This window comes from Tasmannia lanceolata, unplaced genomic scaffold, assembly GCF_043159265.1.
Source record: "Tasmannia lanceolata isolate RefF3 unplaced genomic scaffold, GAP_Taslan_0.1 ptg000023l, whole genome shotgun sequence".
Taxonomy (NCBI): Eukaryota; Viridiplantae; Streptophyta; class Magnoliopsida; order Canellales; family Winteraceae; genus Tasmannia; species Tasmannia lanceolata.
In genome coordinates, this window is record NW_027518700.1 from 36,633,553 (window position 1) to 36,654,091 (window position 20,539).

The 20,539-nt window shown below is 37.8% G+C and overlaps 1 protein-coding gene across 1 annotated transcript in view; it reads right to left on the reverse strand.

Moving 5' to 3' along the window:
* LOC143856181 (superoxide dismutase [Mn], mitochondrial-like) overlaps window positions 1–20,539 on the reverse strand; it is a 73,794-nt gene that overhangs the window by 9,928 nt on the left and 43,327 nt on the right. Inside the window, exon 5 of the mRNA XM_077366295.1 lies at window positions 5,431–5,508. Coding sequence (XP_077222410.1) covers window positions 5,431–5,508 — 78 coding nt within the window. The remainder of the gene's footprint in view (window positions 1–5,430; window positions 5,509–20,539) is intronic.

The window sequence follows — 20,539 nt, forward strand, 5'->3', positions numbered from 1 at the left end:
ACGTTTATCCATCCATCAGAGACAATAGAAAGCCCATGTTCAGGCCAGTTTTCTCTCACAACACCTAGATCTTTTGTTACATTCTCTTTCTCATGGTCCAATAAAGTTGTTCTTGCTTTCTCATAAGAAGGCAACTTGTATCCAGGCACAAAATTGGCGACAGTTATCATCTCTTGAAAATATGGAGATCGGAGGACGTTAAAGGGAATCCCATTGGCGGCAAAAAATCGCAGCACTTTATGATCAACATTGTCTCTATCCTTTGCTCTAAAAGACTTGCCAATTGGTGATTCACCAACCTTGCTTGAAGAAGTCACACCGGAGCTAGAAGACTTGCCAAGCATGTCTAACCGTGATTTCTTCAGTGGCAGTCTCCCAGGTAAATTCTCTGCTCTTTGGACTTGGCTTCTGATGTGCTCTTGTAATTGTTTGTCTTTTGCAACTGAACTGCAATATGATATTCCTTGATCTTGACCTCTTGGTGCTTTCACAAGGTGTGCGTGAACCCTTGTATAAGTTCCAGTGTAAACCTTCTTACAGTGCTTACATTTCCACTTTTTGGTTCCCCCATGTCCTTCGCCAGCTTTCTTTCCTTTGACTACGTGTGACCATAAAACTGTCACTAACCTTACGTTCGGACCCAACACTATGTCCTCATCATAATCTTCTTCCACATATTCTTCATCATAGTTGTATTCTAGGTCCCCTTCAAAAACTATGTCATCATCACCTACACCTTGGCCTTGAAATTCTTGGTTGACAGTCTCGTCCACCATCTTTCCTCAATTGCCACTGACAAAATCAAATTGTAAAATATTTGAATAAGTATGATAGATATTTTCTACTGTGAGTGTCTTACATGCATGGATGCAAGGGTATGCAGGGGTTGGGTTTCTGTGGGAATTCTTGAGGGTATTCACTATTTTGCAGGGGTAGGGTCAGAGTTGGGTTTCCCGTGGTACGGTGTCGAATCCATTGGATTTATATCCAACAGACCGTCTTACGTGGGAATTCCCGAGGGTATTCACTATTTTGCAGGGGTAGGTCAGGGTTGGGTTTCCCGTGGCGCAGTGTCGAATCCATTGGATTTATATCCAACAGACCATCTTACGTGGGAATTCCCGAGGGTATTCACTATTTTGCAGGGGTAGGGTCAGGGTTGGGTTTCCCGTGGCGCAGTGTCGAATCCATTGGATTTATATCCAATAGACCGTCTTACATGGGAATTCCCGAGGGTATTCACTATTTTGCAGGGGTAGGTCAGGGTTGGGTTTCCCGTGGCGCAGTGTCGAATCCATTTGAGAATACAAAATAGTAATCAACTAATTAACTATTACATAGATCTTATACCCGTTCAGCAAAATACATCATCAAAATACAAATAAATCACCCCCTTGCACCGCTCCTAGAAGTAGCACTTGCCTCAGCACTTGCCTCACCAGTCCCATACCATTCCCAAAAATAGTTGTTCACCTCTCCAGGGGTGGGGTTGTTCTAAACGACAACGATGGTTCGCCTATTCCAGTCTATATCAATCGCATTCACCGTCCTCATCTTCAACGATTGAGGGCGAATGGAGTCCGGTACTGAAACATCCATCATCGCTATGTGATGTTGGGCTCCAAAGTACTGTCGGAGGATCCGCAGAGGCAAGTAAAAGGAAGTGCTCTGGAAACCCATTATCCGAACGCACTTCTGACCAGAAGTCTCGAGGACTGCAGAGGAAATGGGAGCCCCTGGGAGAGTCCACTCAATGTCCTTACTTTCGCGACCCTCAAGCCATATAGCCCAACTGTCGCGATCATCGAATGAAACCAACACCTCCCGAGTATTAAAACTCCTCGTCCAGGCTCGTCTTACCAAAGGTGGTGGACCCAAAATTCGTAATCTCTCCACTAGCCAAACCTAAATAAAAAAAAAGTTAGAAATAATAATTATCCATAACCAAGTACATCATTCAAGCATTTTTAATAAACCAGCCAATACTTACATAAAGAATGACGGAACTTCCGGAGAAGTCAGATCCAGTAGATCGGTGAGCACTATCTAGGCTATCAAAAAGTTCCGCTAAGACAGTAGGAGCTAGATTTGCACCTTGGCGAACTTAATCAACCAAGTCTACAAAATATAATGGAATCAAGTCTGATGACTCTGATCGGCCCGGAAAGAGAAACATTGGATAAGCACATAATGCTAATGCATTTTCACGGGAACGACGATACTCCATATCCAGTTCTCTACTTGGTGAAAAGACTTGTACTAGCTTATGCACGAAGATACTACTTGCCTGACGGTAGTGACCTAGGGACTTCTGTGGCACGCCAATCAGACTGCTCAATGACTTATCATAGCCTTCCTTAAAGGAAGGCTTGAACATGGGACTATCAGGAGAAATGCGGAGCATCATGCAAATATCTTCATGAGTCGGACAAAGCTCTTGCATTCCAAAATTAAACACATGCAAATCTGGATTCCAACAACTGATTGCGGCACGAATCAAACCCCAATCAACACAGACAGTGGCAATATTGCTTAAGCTGCATAGGCCCACCGTGCCAAGATTAACTCCTTCCACTTGATGCAACCCATTGATCCATGCCAGTAAACCATTGTTGGAGACTTCAGCAATTCCGCTCGCCATCACTCATAAATGCCCCACGTAGGCTCGTATGTACTATGTAGTCTCGTTACTCGTACTATTATCGAATGACAAATGATAAACAATATCTTATTAGCTCAAAAGACAAGCTAGGATAGCATTGAATATCAAAATATGGCTGGGCTAAAATCATTTCCCCTAGGGAAATGATATTATCACTGCAATCCTTTTTATCTCATTAAGTCAGAGACAATTTGAGTTTGTACTTTGTACTCTGATGCTCTCCTAGCTTGTCTTCTCATAATGGGCTTGTGAGAGGTTGTTGGAAGTTGGAACCTTTTCAGTCGCAGCCCATTAAATACTAAAAAGTAAACAAATACTTATCATTCCCAGATTATTACTGTTTATACTTTATTTGCACAATCACAATCATAAAAATATTATTTTTGATAAAAAATCAGCACATTCATAAACAATATTTCATAAAAATATATTTGCACAACAATGAGCACATTCAATCTAATAATATTCAATGAACTCAAAGTCTCAAACTCAATTCTCAAATTCTAAAATTAATTGGGCCTAAATGCAATTTTGAATCAGTAAACACTTTGGGAATCAAAATTTACATCTCATGTGGTGTGTCACAACTGTCAAGTATAGTTTTTTTCAAAAAGGACAGTGGGGCTAACTTCTTAGGATGATCCAAATTCCAAAGTTCCAAACCATTTGTTGGGCAACTGAATGTGTACCCATTGATCAAATCAGTTTCATAGGATGATCCTACCATTTGTTTTTCAAAAAAGTTTATAGATCAGAGGGATAGGTCATCCTATCGAGAGATCGGGGTACAACCGTACAACACATTATGGCCCGACAAATGAATGGTTTGGATCATCCTATCAATTGGGGCTCCACTGTACTTTTGAAAAATGCTGGATTAAATTCCAAAAAATTAGTAATTCCCAAAAAACAAAAGCTACTGATGTTGGATTGGAGCTAACATGTTTTGATAATTGCACTAACTCATCTTGGCTTTTAACGACATTAGAAAAGAGTCAAAAGAAAATTTAAATGGAGAAAAAATGTGCAATAATTAAAACATGGAGTGCTAACCCTTTCACTGCCAAACCCTTTCACACAACCCTTCCACACAACCCACAACCCAAACCCAAAAGCCACTTCCAAACCCCACACAAATCGTTTAAGGGAAGGGGAGTTCATTTTCACAGAAATTGTGTGAGAGAATGGTGTGTGAGATGGTTTCTGAGAGAAACCATCAGAAACCATCCACAGAAACCGTGTGAGGGGGCGGGGGGATAAAGCCTTTTTAGTTTTTTCAAAAAAAATGAAAAAAAAAAAATACCTGCAAAGTTCTTCACTTCTCTTCTTCTTCTTCTTCTCCTTTCCGGCAGACGGTCGACGGTGGGGACTGAGAGGGGCGGTGGAAAGAAAGAGGGAGACTTTCAGTTTTTTTGGGTTTGAGCGAAACCCTCGTTTTATAAGGATTTTTAGGTTAAAAATGAAAATTACAAAAAAGCCCCCACTTAAAATTCCCCCCTCTTTAAAAAAAATGGTCAAAACAGTATTTTAATGTCAAAAAGTTGGGATTCGCGAATCCCATCACTTAAAGAACGGATTTTAAGTGATGGGAATCGCGGTTTTCATTTTTGTGATCCCCGAATCCAAATTAATAAAATCGCGAATTTTATTATAATAAAACGCGTATCTCAAATTTAAGAATCGCGATTCCGGTGGAAACAGAATCGCGAGATTCCCAAATTACGATTCGCGATTCCGATGAAATCGATTCGTGATTCCCCGATTCTGGGGATTCGAATCGAATCACGGTTCGGATTCTTGATTCGGGGATTCGCGAATCCCCAACTCCAGGTACGAATCCTGCTTCTCTGATCAATACTCTACTTGCACATGATAACCAAGCACCCTGAGAAATTGCAGGGTACAAAAGTGGCTACAATTCCCCTCTATGTGTGCCTAGCGTGTCTGTGTTTGTGTGTTTATATCTCTATATGCACAAATAGATATGTAAGTATAATATATATATATATATATATATATATATATATATATATATATCCTCTATCCTCTTATTATTTTAATTTATTCAATTTCTGTCAAGAAAGCATTAAAAACTTGATTAAGATCAAGTCTCGAGTTGACGCAGACTTCTCACTGAGTTGAAGTTGTTATATAGCCTTGCAAGTAAAATGTATAAATGTATGAATTGTCCAAGTATTTGCATTTTATAAGGGTCACATACTCATATATGAAGTCAATATATACTCTTACAACAGCAACTTGCTAGAGCAATGTAATAGCTAATTTCAGTGACACATCTAGTCAAGCAGTACAGGTTGACAAACAAATCATGCCTAAGCATTTAGCATCTTTAGTGCTTCTAATTATTTTAGAGAATTCTTTACCGCTACCTCATGTTTTCAATAATTAATATCATGCATATTTTATACATGAAGATTTTTCAGCCTCTTCTCTTTGGATGCTGTCGAACACAACTTCCCTTTGTTATGTAATTACAGTTCAATGTAAAGGTCCACACCATTCTCTCTTGAAGTAAATTTTATCTTTGAAAAAAAATAAAAACATCTAGTCCACATCATTTACTACTAATATTTTTCCTACTTCAGTTCAATTACTACTAACACAAACATCTTAAGTTCGTTGGAACCAAATCACGACTGCAGAAGGAAAGACAGAACTCAGGTGGGGCATCACAATTACTGAAGAAACCTAATGGAAATGATTCAAGCTATCACTCACAAGCACATTTCAGTGTCATTTTCAATTACCTGTAAGTAATAAGCGTGCTCCCATACATCTATTCCCAGCAAAGGAACTAAAGATGATCCTTTAGTTACCAGCGGATCCTGTTATAAGCTTGAGGTTACTCACTGAAAATAGCAAAATAGTGACACATGTACTACAGAATAATATCAATCCTAGATGATAAGTTAATTTACTAGCATAAATCAACTGGAAGCGAAGCAGCTAAAACAAGAGTAAGAAGAAGGAATCTTTCAAATGACCAATTACTCCATGTCAGTGTCGACACATGGCAATCGTGTCCGTTTCAAATTTCGAAATTCCCACCATTTTTCACCAAAATAAGGCAATAGTCTTAAAGATGATCTCCAATTACCATAATCAACAATGTTTTACAAACTAATAAGTGTTGTGATTTCTAGATGACAGAAAATTCAAACAATATAATATCTTCACAGAAAGAGAAAATAAAGACCACGATCAGAATCACTAAAAAAAGCACTAGCCACTACTGGACTAAATACAGAAAACAAAAACTATTCTAATTTCATGAGATGCAATAATCCAAACTTTCATACATAATTCTGAGATGCAATACTCCACAGTATGGTACATTCAGCTCAAATAGTGCAATATGGAACCAACATTAAGCAGCAGTAGCATGAAAAAATAAATGAGGGCGAGAACCTACGTAAATGCTCCATTTCAAATTATAGAGGATAAAAACCAAAAATTTAATCCTTACAGCATTCCACCATGGAGAACCTTTTAAAGTCCAAAACTCAAACTGCCCTCTTAGCTAAACTACTCATAACTGGAAAAGAAGAGGTTGACCACAAATATATATATATATATATATATATATATATTGTGTGTGTGTGTGTGTGTGTGCATGTAAAAAACCAAGCATCCCTTATAACTAAATGTATGAGATTGCATTTTACACACAAATGTCACTTAAAATGCAAGTGGATTGCACAGTCAAACACACCTAAAATCATGAGATAGAAAACCATAAACCTTAAATTCCAAAAAACATAATTGCAACAATAAAATCTAAACACTAACGAAAGCATAATTTAATCCCAGAAATTATTTTATTTGTCATCAATTATGACAAACCAATAAAGTAGAAACAACCATAAACACACATACTCAATCTAAAGGTCCTGAACAAGGAGATAATCACCAAGGCTCTCGACAATCATGTTGGACTGACCAGAAGTCAATGGCTCTTTATAGATGCCAATGGCCATGGCCCAGGAAACAAATTATGAGTAAACCGACAACTATGGCATAACCCACGTAGAGGAAAAATAGCTTATAGTGTTTTTTTTTAATAGCGAATCATAACTTATAGTTGTTTCTTCAGAAACGTAAAGAACACTGAAAAAAAAATTGTAGTAGTTTAAAGGTATGAGAAAGTTTTGCTACGCTCACAAAATAGGTATTTTGAAGCCCCAAAACCATCCATAAAATGTACGTCTAAATTCTCAAAACCTATGTTACACTTCTGTACATAGAGTATGATTATCAAGTGATCACCAATAATATGATTAAAAACATATTAATAAGATTTGAAACCATTGCAAATAAGCTACTATTTTGGTAAGTATCTAAGATTGAACTGTTTTAATAACAGAAAAGGATAGGATTTTAATATACACAGTAGGTACTGTAATAAAAATCTTATCATGTATTATCTTTGTATTCTTATTTTTTTTCTCAAGGAAATTGAAATTTTGACTACAGAAAAAACTATGAGATAGATTTCCTGGTTAATCTTTAAATATCTAAACAAACTATGTAATATTTTTTATAAAATTCGACTAAAAGTAAAGGTTCAGATTTATTTTTAATATGCATTTTCACTAATCTTTAAATATCTAAATTGTAAATATGGAGTTCGCAAACCTTAAAGATAGTCTGTTCATGAACAGACATTTGAACTTTGAAGAGAAAAGATGCAGAAGCCAAAGCTCTGCCAATTCAGAGAAGCTAAAGCTCAGCCAATACATAGAAGCCATTGATTCTGAAGCTAGTATTGAAGAACTTTCTTCCACATTTTAAACAGATAATTTTTCATTTTATATTGAGAAAAAGATATAATGTGGCCATAGATGAAAATGATGTTGAGCTAAATATAGATGATATCGACCTTGAAGATCCAGGCACTAAACCCAAGGGACAAAACATTAAAATGATAAGGTAAACTGAAATTGAGAAATGTCAAAAGCACAAACACTTCCAGAAAAAGTAGCATGGAGATGAAACAAATGTTGGTCCTGTTGATCAAATGAAGAAGAGATATGGATATCCACGGGATGGTGAGTCGAGTATTCCTAAAAAGGCTGAAAGCACGCTGAATGACAATTTGAGGAAATTAGAGGATAGCAACAACAGAACAACAGTAATGCAGGACAGTGCTCAGTCGTTCTCAGCATGGCGAAAGAGCTGCTACGAACAGTACCCCTCATCTTCAAAGGTTGAGGCCTTTTTAAAAAAAAAATGAAAAATGAAAAAGAAAAAAAGGGTAAGAAAAGAAAATAGAAACCCTCTTAGGTGGCATTCTCCTCAAAGCAATCAAAGGTGATAGATCTTGGTGAATCTTACACTCTATTGGTGTACTCCGAGGTCCCTCCTTCCTTCCCATTTGACTTCCAAAAAATGACACAGGGTTTAGGACTGATAAATAAGACCCGACCCGAAAGATCCTATAGCCGCCTTTTGGACATGGGATCCCAGGAAAGTGTGGTTAACCCACATCGTGATGTCTGAAAGGATCGCAAACAATGATAGTGTGGCTATTAATGAAGAAAGAGATTGGTTGGATTCGCTGAAACCCGGGTTGAGCGTTGATTTCATGGTTGGATTTACTGAAATCCTAGCATTCCATAGATATCCCGAGAATTGGATTTGCTGAAAGTAGTATCGACATGATGAGTTGCAGAGAAGAGAGACCAGTGGGAAGAAGATGGGCGACTTTTACCATAAACCCTGTTTCAACACGTTTCCATAGATCTTTTTACAGAAACCCATCTTCAACATCTCTGCAGAAAAACTAGCTTCAACATATTTCTGTAGATCTTTTTACAGAGATTCATCTTCAACATCTCTGCAGAAAACCCACTCCAACATGTTTCTGTAGACCTTCTTACAGAAACCAATCTTCAACATCTCTGCAGGAAACCCGAAATCCATCCTTAGCACCCATTTTTTACAGAAACCCATATGAAAAAACCCATCTTTAGCACCCATATGTCGAACGGATGTGAGCAGCAGTGAGGGAGATGCAGAGAAGGAGAGAGAGAGAATTGCCTTTCGATGAAAAAAGTGTTTTCCACCTAGAATCCAGACCTGGCAAACGGGCGGGTTGTGTTGGGTTACCCGCGGGTGCGGGTCAAACGGGTTGGGTAAAAAATGACCTGCATCCCTACGGGTCAGCATTTAGGTGACCCGCACCCAGTGCGGGTGGGTTGGGTCAACCCACGGGTAACCCACAATTTTTTGCCAACGAGTGATTGTTTTTTGGGCGGTGATAAATTCACCCCCTTCTATGTATGAATTCACCCTCTAATTTTCAAAATGGACGGTACAGCCCACACCATAGGATGATCCAAACCGCCCATTTGATGGGCCACAACGTAAATAGGTTGTGCCCCACAAATCATTTCCATAAGAAGATCCCAACCATACGATAGAAGTTTCCATAATGTGAGTCCCTCTTTAGATCGGAGGGTTAGAATCATCCTATGGTAACGATTTTTTGGGCACAACCTATTTACGTTGTGGCCCATCAAATGGGCAGTTTGGATCATCCTATGCTGTGGGTTGTACCATCCATTTTGAAAAAAAGTAGGTGTATTCATACATAGAAGGGAGTGAATCTATCACTGCGCTTTTTTGTATGGTTGATTAAGGAAATTATACCAACAAAAACAGGAAGAAGAGGCTTAGAAAAAAAACAAAACAAGGCCGGAGCCCTTACATAGTTGGTAGTAGCAAAACCTAGGCTAGAACCCTTAGTACATGCCGAGCAAACCGAACATAGGCTATTGCCCTTAAATCTTAATACAAACATGATCACGAGGGAATTTAATCCCCATAAAATCCATAAGTAAAACATCAGAATATAGTGCAGGAAGTATAGATAATAAAAAGGTCTTGCATTTGCTTGCCAGACTCTATGCTTCAGAGTCATCTCCCACTGCAGGTGAAGAAAGCTCCTGTAATTGCAAATATATAAAAACAAGATAATATCATACAGAAATATATAAAGCCAATATAATATGGCAGTAGTAGCCACTGATGGCAAAAGTGGCGGCAGAGGTGTTTAATTAATCTTCTGTTATTTGCACAATAGATTTTACCTCAACCAAAATCCTCATCAACTGCCAAGTCTATATGCTGCAAAAAATGGAAGGAAACAATATTGCTAACAAATAAGCTTTGATGTGGCTCTTCGCAGGTTGACTAGTTTGCTGAGAAAACAGGCCTACTTTGGCAAAATGCATCTGAGGTATTCACTAACAAAAAATAATAATATAAGCTATACCAAATCAAATGACATTGGTGGAAGTTGATCCTCTTGATTCCGAAAGAAAAAGCTTAGATAATGATACTACGAGTTATTCATCAGTAGGATCTTTACGTACATCTAACAAATGTAAATAATTAAATATCATAAGATCTTCACCTATTAATTATTAATAATCGTAAATCTAAAGAAAAAAAATATTAGTAGTCCTATGGACTATGGTAGGTAAACTAAATAATAAAACTTACATTGAAATTGATAACCAAACAACCAATTGCGAGTCCAAATTACGGCTTTAGCATTTTCCGATCTTAGTGAGCTTCGATATTTGGTGAGAACTTTAGCTCCAATACTAAAAGCTGAATCTGAATTAACGGTGGTTATTAGTACACTCATGAGATCACGTGCCATCCTAGAGAGAATAGGATATCTCCCACGATTGTCTTTCCAACACTCTACAACATCCAAATGTTGTTTATGATAACACTTTGTCTCCTCCAAGTATATGTACAACTCTGACTTCTTGGTGACACTAAATTCACTTTCATATTAATCAAATTCTTGCATCATTTAAATGTCAAATATATTTAAACGAATAGATATACAACTACTTAAAGAATTAAATACAATAAGAATATTAAAAAATGTGTAACTTACACTAAAGTCATCATCAATGCAAATATCGCCACTAGTGCTAGTTGGAGCATGATTCGAAGTATCGACAGAAAATTAGGAAACATATTCTTGAAAAAGTAAACTCAGCCTCCCGAACACAAGCCACATTTTTCTTGTGTGTCTTGTCATCAATCTTCTTATAACAAAATTTCACAACATTCATCATGTACCGAGGATCGAGAACAACAGTCATAGCTAGCACAACACTATAAGACTCCCAATATTTTTCAAACTTTGGGATCATTTGATTTGCCATGTTACTAATTACAACATATTCACTTTCCTTCTCTTCAAGTAAACGGATTTGAATTTTCCAAACACATTGAAAATATATGTTTGTCGTTGGGTACTCGGAACCCGATAAAAGCATTGTAATAAAATAAAACGGCTTTAACATTTTGCAAATTTCCTCCCCCTTTTTCATTTATCAATTAATGGACAATACTTGTACCTTGGTTCTATCAAAGCATAACGTTGAAATGCGAGACGATATTTGATGGCACTTTCAAGCATTAAAAAGGTGGCATTCTATCTAACAGGCACATCCATGTGCAAACCCATTGAGTGTCTCAAACCCATTGAGTGTCTCACACCAACTTGTTCACAATACTCGACAAACTTTATTATTCTACTCTCAGATTTTTTAACATTCTTAGCACTTTCTCTAATCTTGTGTATTGCTATATTAACAATCTTCAAACTATCTTGAACAATAAGGTTCAAGATATATGTAGAACATCGAATGTGAAAATAATCACCCTTACATAACAAAGCATCTTGCATACTAAGTTCGCTTTTCAAGATTTCTTTTATGTTATCATTACAAGATGCATTGTTTACAAAGAAAAACTTCTTCTCAATTCCTCACTCCTTCAAAAATTGAAACACTTTATCTGACAAAAGAACACCGTTATGTAGAGAAGGAAAGTACCAAAACTTTTTGGGCATATCTTGCACTTTGCTCTCTCTTCTCCATTCTCATCGTTATAAAATTGGAAGTCGCATAGTAAAATTCAAAAATTTTTGGGCATATCTTGCACTTTGCTCTATCTCTCTTTTCTAGTCTCATCCTTATATATTGGAAGTTGTATAGTAAAATTCTCAATTTTTGTCACTTTCCTCCTATATCTTGGACTTTGCTCTCTCTGTTCCATTCTCATCCTTATAGATTGGAAGTTGCATAGTAAAATTCAAAACTTTTTGGGCATATCTTGCACTTTGCTCTCTTTTCCATTCTCATCCTTATAGATTGGAAGTTGCATAGTAAAATTCTCAATTTTTATCACTTTCCTCCACACAATGTTATTCTTTTTTCAGATAAAGTGTTTCAATTCTTGAAAGAGTGGGGAATTGAGAAGAATTTTTTTTTACTTTCGACAATGCATCTAGTAATAATAGCATGCAAAAAATCTTAAAAAGCCAACTTAGTGTGCAAGATGCTTTATTAGGTAAGGGTGATTACTTTTATGTTCGATGCTCTACACATATCTTGAACCTTATTGTTCAAGATTATTTGAAGATTGCTAATGTAGCAATACACAAAATTAGAAAAAGTGTCAAGTATGTTAAAGGATCTGAGGGTAGAATAATAAAGTTTGCAGGGTGTTGTGAACAAGTTGGTGTGAGACATCCAATAGGTTTGCACATGGATGTACCTACTAGATGGAATGCCACTTTTTTAATACTTGAAATTGCCATCAAATATCGTCTCGCATTTCAACGTTATGCTTAGATAGAACCAGGGTACAAGTATTGCCCATTAATTGATGAATGAAAAACGGGGAGGAAATTTGCAAAATGTTAAAGCCGTTTTATGGTATTGCAAATATTTTATCGAGTTTCGAGTACCCAACGGCAAACTTATATTTTCAATGTGTCTGAAAAATTCAAATCAGTTTACTTGAAGAGAAGGAAAGTAAAGATGTTGTAATTAGTAACATGGCAAATCAAATGATCCCAAAGTGTGAAAAATATTAGGAGTCTTATAGTGTTGTGCTAGCTATGACTGATGTTCTCGATCCTCAGTACATGATGAATGTTGTTGAATTTTGTTATAAGAAGATTGATGACAAGACACACAAGAAAAATGTGGCTTGTGTTTAGGAGGCTTTAAATTTACTATTTCAAAAACATGTTTCCCAATTTTCTGTGGATACTTCGAATCATGCTCTAGCTAGCACTAGTGGCGATATTTGCATTGATGATGACTTTACTGTAAGTTACACTTTTTTAAATATTCTTAGTGTATTTAATTATTGAAGTAGTTGTATATCTATTCGTTTAAATATATTTGACATTCAAATGATGCAGGAATTTGATTACAATGACAGTGAATTTAATGCCACTAAGAAGTCAGAATTGTACCTCTACTTAGAAGAGACAAAGTTTGATCATAAACAACATTTGGATATTGTAGAGTGTTGGAAAGACAATCGTGGTAGATATCATATTCTCTCTAGGATGGCACATGATCTCATGAGTGTACTAATAACCACCGTTACTTCAGAATCGGCTTTCAGTATTGGAGCTAAAGTTCTCACCAAATATCGAAGCTCACTAAGACCGGAAAATACCAAAGCCGTAATTTGCACTCCCAATTGGTTGTTTGGTTATCAAGTTCAATGTAAGTTTTAATATTTAGTTTACCTACCATAGTCCATAGCACTACTAATATTTTTTTGTTTAGATTTATGGCTACTAATAATTACTAAGTGAAGATCCCTTACATTTGTTAACTGTAGGTGAAGATCCTACTGATGAACAACTTGTAGCACCATTATCCAAGCTTTCTCTTTTGGAATCAAGAGGATCAACTACCACCAACGTCATTTGATTTGGTCTAGTTTCTATTATTTTTTTGTTAGTGAATACCTCAAATGCAGTTTTGCCAAAGTAAGCATGTTTCCCCAGCAAATAGTCAACCTGCAAAGACCCAAATCAAAGCTTATTTGTTAGCTAATATTGTTTCCTTCCATTTTTGTAACATTCATACTTGGCAGTCGATGAGGTTTTTGGTTGTGGTAAAATCCATTGTCCAAATAACAGAAGATTAAACACCTTTACCTCCACTTTTGCCATCAGTGGCTACTATTGCCAAACTATCTTGCCTTTATATATTTTTGTATGATATTATCTTATTTTTATATGTTTTATATATATTTGTGTATGATACTATCTTGTTTTTATATGTTTTATATATTTGCAATTGCAAGAGCCTTCTTCACCGGTAGCGGGAGACAACTATGAAGAATAGAGTCTGGCAAGCAAATGCAAGACCTTTTTGTTATCTATAATTACCGGACTATATTATCATGTTTTACTTATGGATTTCTTGGGGATTAAATTCCCTTGTGATCATGTTTGTATTAAGATTTAAGGGCAATAGCCCCTGTTCGGTTTGCTCGACATGTACTAAGGGTTCCCAGCCCAGATTCTGCTACTATCAACTATGCAAGGGCTCCGACCTTCTTTTGCTTTTTTTCTAAGTCTCTTCTTCTGTTTTTGCTGGTATAATTTCCTAATTCACCCAAAAAAAAGGGCAGTGATGAATTCACCCCCTATTTTTCAAAATGGCGGTACAACCCACACCATAGGATGATCCAAACCATCCATTTGATGGGCCACAACGTAAATAGGTTGTTCCCCAAAAATCATTACCATAGGATGATCCCAACCCTCTGATCTAAAGCCTGGTATAATTTCCTTATTCACCCAAAAAAAAGGGCAGTGATGAATTCACCCCCTATTTTTCAAAATGGTGGTACAGCCCACACCATAGGATGATCCAAACCGTCCATTTGATGGGCCACAACGTAAATAAGTTGTTCCCCAAAAATCATTACCAGAGGGTTGGGATCATCCTATGGTAATGATTTTTGGGGAACAACCTATTTACTTTGTGGCCCATCAAATGGACGGTTTGGATCATCCTATGGTGTGGGCTGTACCGCCATTTTGAAAAATAGGGGGTGAATTCATACATAGAAGGTGGTGAATGTATCACCGCCCCAAAAAAACTCTTTGGCAAAAATTTGCGGGTTTACCCTCGGGTTGACCCAACCCACCAGCACTGGGTGCGAGTCACCTAAGTGCTGAACTGTAGGGATGCGGGTCATTTTTTTACCCAACCCGTTTGACCCGCACCTGCAAGACCCGAGGGTAACCCAACCCAACCCGCCCGTTTGCCAGGTCTAATACTTAGGGTGTTTTCTTTATTCCAATGATCCAATCTCAACCATTGGTTCTTTTCCATCTTTCTTCATTTAATATTTTAATTAATTCCACTATTCCAGCCACTTGAACAAAGAAAAAAAAAGAAAGAAAAAATGAAATGCGGGTACCCGCGGGTTCACCCGACCCAACCCCTGTTTTGGCGGGTTGGGTGACCCACGGGTCAATTTTGATAGGTTACTGAAATGTCAACCCGTACCTACAAATTTGTGGGTGGGTTGGGTCGACCCACGGGCACGGGTCGGTTTTGCCAGGTCTACTAGAATCCACTAGAGTGATGCAACATAACATACCCAAAGTTTCCTAGATATGGTTTTCTTCTTGTTCATAATTCATAGGGTTTGTTTCTGTTGTTTTAGTCAATATTTTGTTTAATATGTGCATTTTAGTACTTAATGCCTTTCTCCAAAATACATTAGGAAGGCCAGAGTGAGATAACTTGCACCTTACCATGTTAAGTAAAGTTCTATTCCTCTTTTCAGCCACACAATTCCGTTGTGGCATAAAAAGTATTGTGGTTTGTTTCTTACTTCCAAATTCTTGACACTATTCATCAAATTCTCAGGAATTATACCCATCACTCAGATGAGTTTTGAGCACCTTAATTTTTCTACCTAACTGATTTTCTACTTCAGTTTTGTAAATTTTCAACATCTCTAATGCCTAGGTTTTTTTTCCTTAACTGGTATACATTTCCATATTTGGAAAAGTTATCAATAAATGTTATGAAGTATTCTTTGTGCGTGTGGGTCTTCACACTTATGGGCCCACAAATATAAGAATGAACTCCTCCCAAGTAGTTCTCTTGGCTTCTCTACCACTGAAAAGAGCTCCTTGACCCTTTTGCCAGCCAAACAGCGTTCACATGTTTTATAATTAACTTTACAAAATCTAGGAATTAATCCCCTTTGACTTATTTAATTCATTTTCCTTTTGTCAGGATGCGCTAATCTAGAATGCCACAAATAATCATCCGCAATGTAAACACTATCAACATAAGCAAAATTAGCAATTTCTTTATTATCACTCATTAAAACATTATCTTCTAATACATTAAGTAAAAATATAACAAGTTCTAGGACAAATCGTCCCATAGCAAAAACAAACCCTTTCTTCCAATGGTAACACGCCCATTATAAAAACGGACCTTCAACTGCTTCTTCTGTAGTGCTGGAAAGAAAAGAAGGTTTCGCCTCATATCTAGGCATAAATGACATCATAAAGCACCAGATCGCTCCATCCAATGGTCAAACAGTAGGCTCCAATACCATGGTTGATTCACCTTAATTTGTCGGAACAATCTACAATAGGAATATACCATGGTTCTTTTTACACTGCATGCAGTCTTGTTCAGATACGAGTCACAAAGGCAGATCTTTCATATCAATCTTACCTCCATTGTACCTGATTGTAGTGGCAACCATGCTCCATGAAGGAGACAAACTTTTTAAGATAGTTGATACTTGCAACTTCTTAGGAAGCTTAGGGTCTGTTTGGCAACGAATTTTAAAATCATTTTGTGTTTTTTTCCCCGATTTTAAAATCTAAAAAACATAAAATCGCATTTGTCTTATCAAAATGGAAAGGTTTATCCTGATCTTATTTCGATCATGAATCGGCAAAAAGTGGACCGACTTTTTTGCGTTTTTGGCATGGAGTGAAATCGATGAAATGATTTGTCGAGGGCATCATAACTGGTCTTCTCCTCAAAATAGAAAACATAGCTCCTCCTCCAAAGCTCTTGCCGTCCATGCATATTCTCCATAGATCTATCTCATTGAAGTCGGGCTTTACAATGATCGCTTATCCCACCCAGGTCGGTGTCTCTCCCTCTCTCTCCATTGCAAACCCAGATTTATTGGTTTGGTTTTGCCGTCAAACATCCTACCCACTTTTAGCCGTCCAACCTTCCCACAAACCCTGATTTCTGCAGACCAGAACTCTAGGGTTCCTCTATTCTCAAAATCCAACTCAGAATCGAGGAATTTCTCGATTGGAAGAACCAGAAAAGCCCCTGGAGATGGGTCCAACACGCAAACTTAGAGTGCCTGATGTATGAAGAAAGGTATCCAGAACTCGACATGGCAATGATGATTCAAATGAAGAACACGAATGTTTCGTTGCTGGATTACAACGAAGGAATGATTTAGTTATCCGAGCTATCGGAGTGTTAGCAGCCTGATAAAGGAGGGGCAGCAAGAGCCGGTAATCTTCCTTAGGGTTGATAAGGAGAAGGGTTATATTGATCTCAGAAAGAAAAGGGTTTCCGAACACAGAGTAGTAACTTGGACTCAACGCCCCTTCAAATGTGTTGGGAGAATTAATTTCGGAATTCAGCTATTGAAAAGAATCCACTAGTTGGACAATACCAAATGCAGAGCAGTAACTCAATTCTCTCAACACATTTGAAGGACAGTGGGTCTTTTGAGTGTGTCTGATACATTATTAATCTGCGGAGGTTAATCGGGTGTTGAGTAGTTGATGAATAGCAATCAGGTTTTGTAATTTGTTTGCTTTTGTTGTTGGATGATGATACAGTTCTGTTTTTTATTCAGTGGAATTTCTATATCTAATGGCTTGGTTGAAATGGGTTGTTTGAGAATAGTAATCAGGTTTTGGAATAGTAATCAAGTTGTATAATAATCAGGTTTTGGAAACTCTCTCTCTATCTCTCTCTCATGGCTTCTTGTTGAATATTAATCAAGTTTTGGAATTTGTTTGTACTTGAAGCCACCTAGATTGACCTGTTTTTGTTTCATTTTCTCTGCCTTTGGGTTGGACTAGAGTATAATGTATACAGTTTTAAGTGGGGACTTCTGCAAGTTGACATTGGCCTTTACCTACTATGCACATGCTCTAGCTGTAGTTAGCTTTTGGTAAACACTGATGTCACTGTCCATATTATCTGATCTCACAAGTGTTTCAATTGAGTTGAATCGTTTGATAGTGGATTCTATAACTTGCTAGCTCTAAGATGAAAGCTTATCTATGTATGTTTGCACAGACTTTTTTATGCAATGCGCGGGTACAAGGTTGGAGACAAAGCATTTTGTGTCGCATCACTGTAAATTAAATTTGCATTCAACCACCGAACCTGCAATCCTGCTGATATGCACTTAAAATGGTTATGTAATAACATCAAAGACCCAAGTCTGTAATTCTGTTGTTGTTTGCCCCATCCCTGGAATTTCAGCTTTGGAAGCGTTTGGAGGATACCCACTACCTGTTTAGTCATTGTCATGCACCTTCGGTGCTGGTCCAAAGCCTAATGCTAGATATCTAACGCTTTCAATGGATGGTAATTAGCACTGACTAGTTAAACTATATAAAGGGCTGTATTGATCTATGCATGAAATTTCACTTTTATAACAGTCGGGAAGATGTGTTGTGGTTTAGCACTTAGTTAGACCTCATTTTATATATCGCTCGTGTTAACTTTACTCAGTTACTAGTAAAAAAAAATTTTCATCAACCAAACGCAATTTCATTTCAATCCATTTTGTCAGCCAAACGCAATTTTACCCCATACCTGGAATTTTGTCAGCCAAACATGATTCTGATTTTTAGATTTCAGAATTAAAATAAAAAACAAAATCAAGAATCGGATCAGAATCAAGAAACTGAATTAGAATCGTTTCCAAAAGCGCCCTTAGTTCTCATTGCCTCATGATACTCAAAAACTCGAATTAGATCCTCATCCACTTACATGAGCAGGATACTTCTTGTGATCTCATCATCTTCCATCCATTTGACATATTCCCATCTTTGGAATTTGTTGTTCTTAACTACATTATGGATTTTATTTTTTTTGAAAGATGACAAATTTCATTAATATTGGAATAGCATTCGGGACCAGTAGTCCCAGCCTGCTGTTACAAATACTAGATGTTTCCCGGATAGGTCAGAGATATTACAGAAAGGGGAGGGTATGTCTAACAATACCCTACTTTAATAGACTTCACTAATCACATATATGAAATTACATCAAAATCCTCCACGAGATCCCAAAGGCTCCAATTGCTCTTATCCACAAGTGGTAAGCAAAGGGGCAATGAAGCATTAAATGATCCAAGGTTTCTTCATCTTGATGGCACAAAACACACATGCTTGCCAAGCTGAAGTGTCTTTTCTTTAGGAGGTCACAAGTGTTAATTTTCCGGTGTATCAAGGTCCATCCAAAAGCCACCACTCTAGGTGGGGCCAATGATTTCCAAATACGCCTCGTCAGATAGCTGTGACCGCTATTCAACAGAGTGAAAAATGACTTGGCAGTGAAGTCACCATCAGAAGATGCTGGAATCCATATTCTTTCATCCTCCTTATACTGCGAGCAATATGTCGATTCTATAAGCAGGAGGAGGGTTTGAAATTCTTGGATTTTGTCGTCTTTAAGATTGTGACGCAGACGGATATCCCAGAATCCTCTACCACCCTGGCCTTCTCTGATCAAGTAGTCAGCAACTATAGCTTCAAGGGATGTTGCAATTTTGAATATTCGCAGAAATTCCAGGCAAAGCTTTGATTGGCCGCACCAAAGATCCAGCCAAAACCTTACCTTGGTGCCCTTATCCCACTTTGTATCGAATTGCATAATCGAATTCTTCTTTGACTGAACAAATGGATTTCCATGCACCTGATCCCTTGCCCCCAGAGGGCTTTTTGAAGATCCAGTCCCCCCATTCAGAGCCATATTTCAACCCTGTAACCCGATGCCAGAGAGCAGATTTCTCCTTACCGTATCTCCATAGCCACTTGCCAATTAAAGATTTGGTTCGCAATCTAATCTTACCAATGCCCAGACCCCCATTCGCCTTAGGTTGCGTAATTTTGTCCCAACTTATCAGGTGTGTTACCTTCTTCAGGGTGCCGTCTCCGTCCCATAAGAAATTTCTTTGTAGTCTTTCAATTGTCAAAGCTGCCTTGACAGGGATTTTGTACAAGGACATAAAATATACAGGCAGATTGGATAGGGTCTCTTTGATTGATGTGATTCTACCCCCAAAAGAGATATACTTCCTCTTCCAAGTAGCTAGCTTCCTCTCAATTCTTTCGATTACTGGGTCCCATTGTGAGGACGATGGAATATTGAATCCTAGCAGCAAGCCGAGACAGGAAACAGGAAAAACCCCTACAGAGCATCCGATAGACTCCGCAGGTCGTTGTACCTCTGTTTGCTCTAGATTGATACACAAAAGCATGCTTTTGTTGAAGTTAATTTTGAGGCCCGATGCAACCTCAAACCACTTGACGATCTTCATTATGTTAGGAATAGCCCGAGGGATGTAATGAAGGAACACTAGTATATCATCTGCAAATTGAAGGTGGGTTATTTCTTCAACTAAAGGGCCAGCTTGGAGGCCCCCTATCAAACCCATACTGTTTGCCTTTGTTAACATCAGACTCAGAGCTTCAACGATCATGATGAACAGGTACGGTGCCAATGGGTCCCCCTAGCGGATACCGCTTGAAGCTTTGAAGACTCCCTCCGCTGAGCCATTGATAATTACTGAAAAGGAATTAAAAGTTACAAGTGCTCTTACCCACTTCCTCCATGATGGCCCAAAACCCATTTTTTCTTGAATGAAATCAAGGACATCCCAATCAACATGATCATAAGCTTTTTCTATGTCAATTTTCAGCACCAGGCCCGATCGTCCACTTTGCTTAACCGAATCGATAAGTTCATTAGCTAT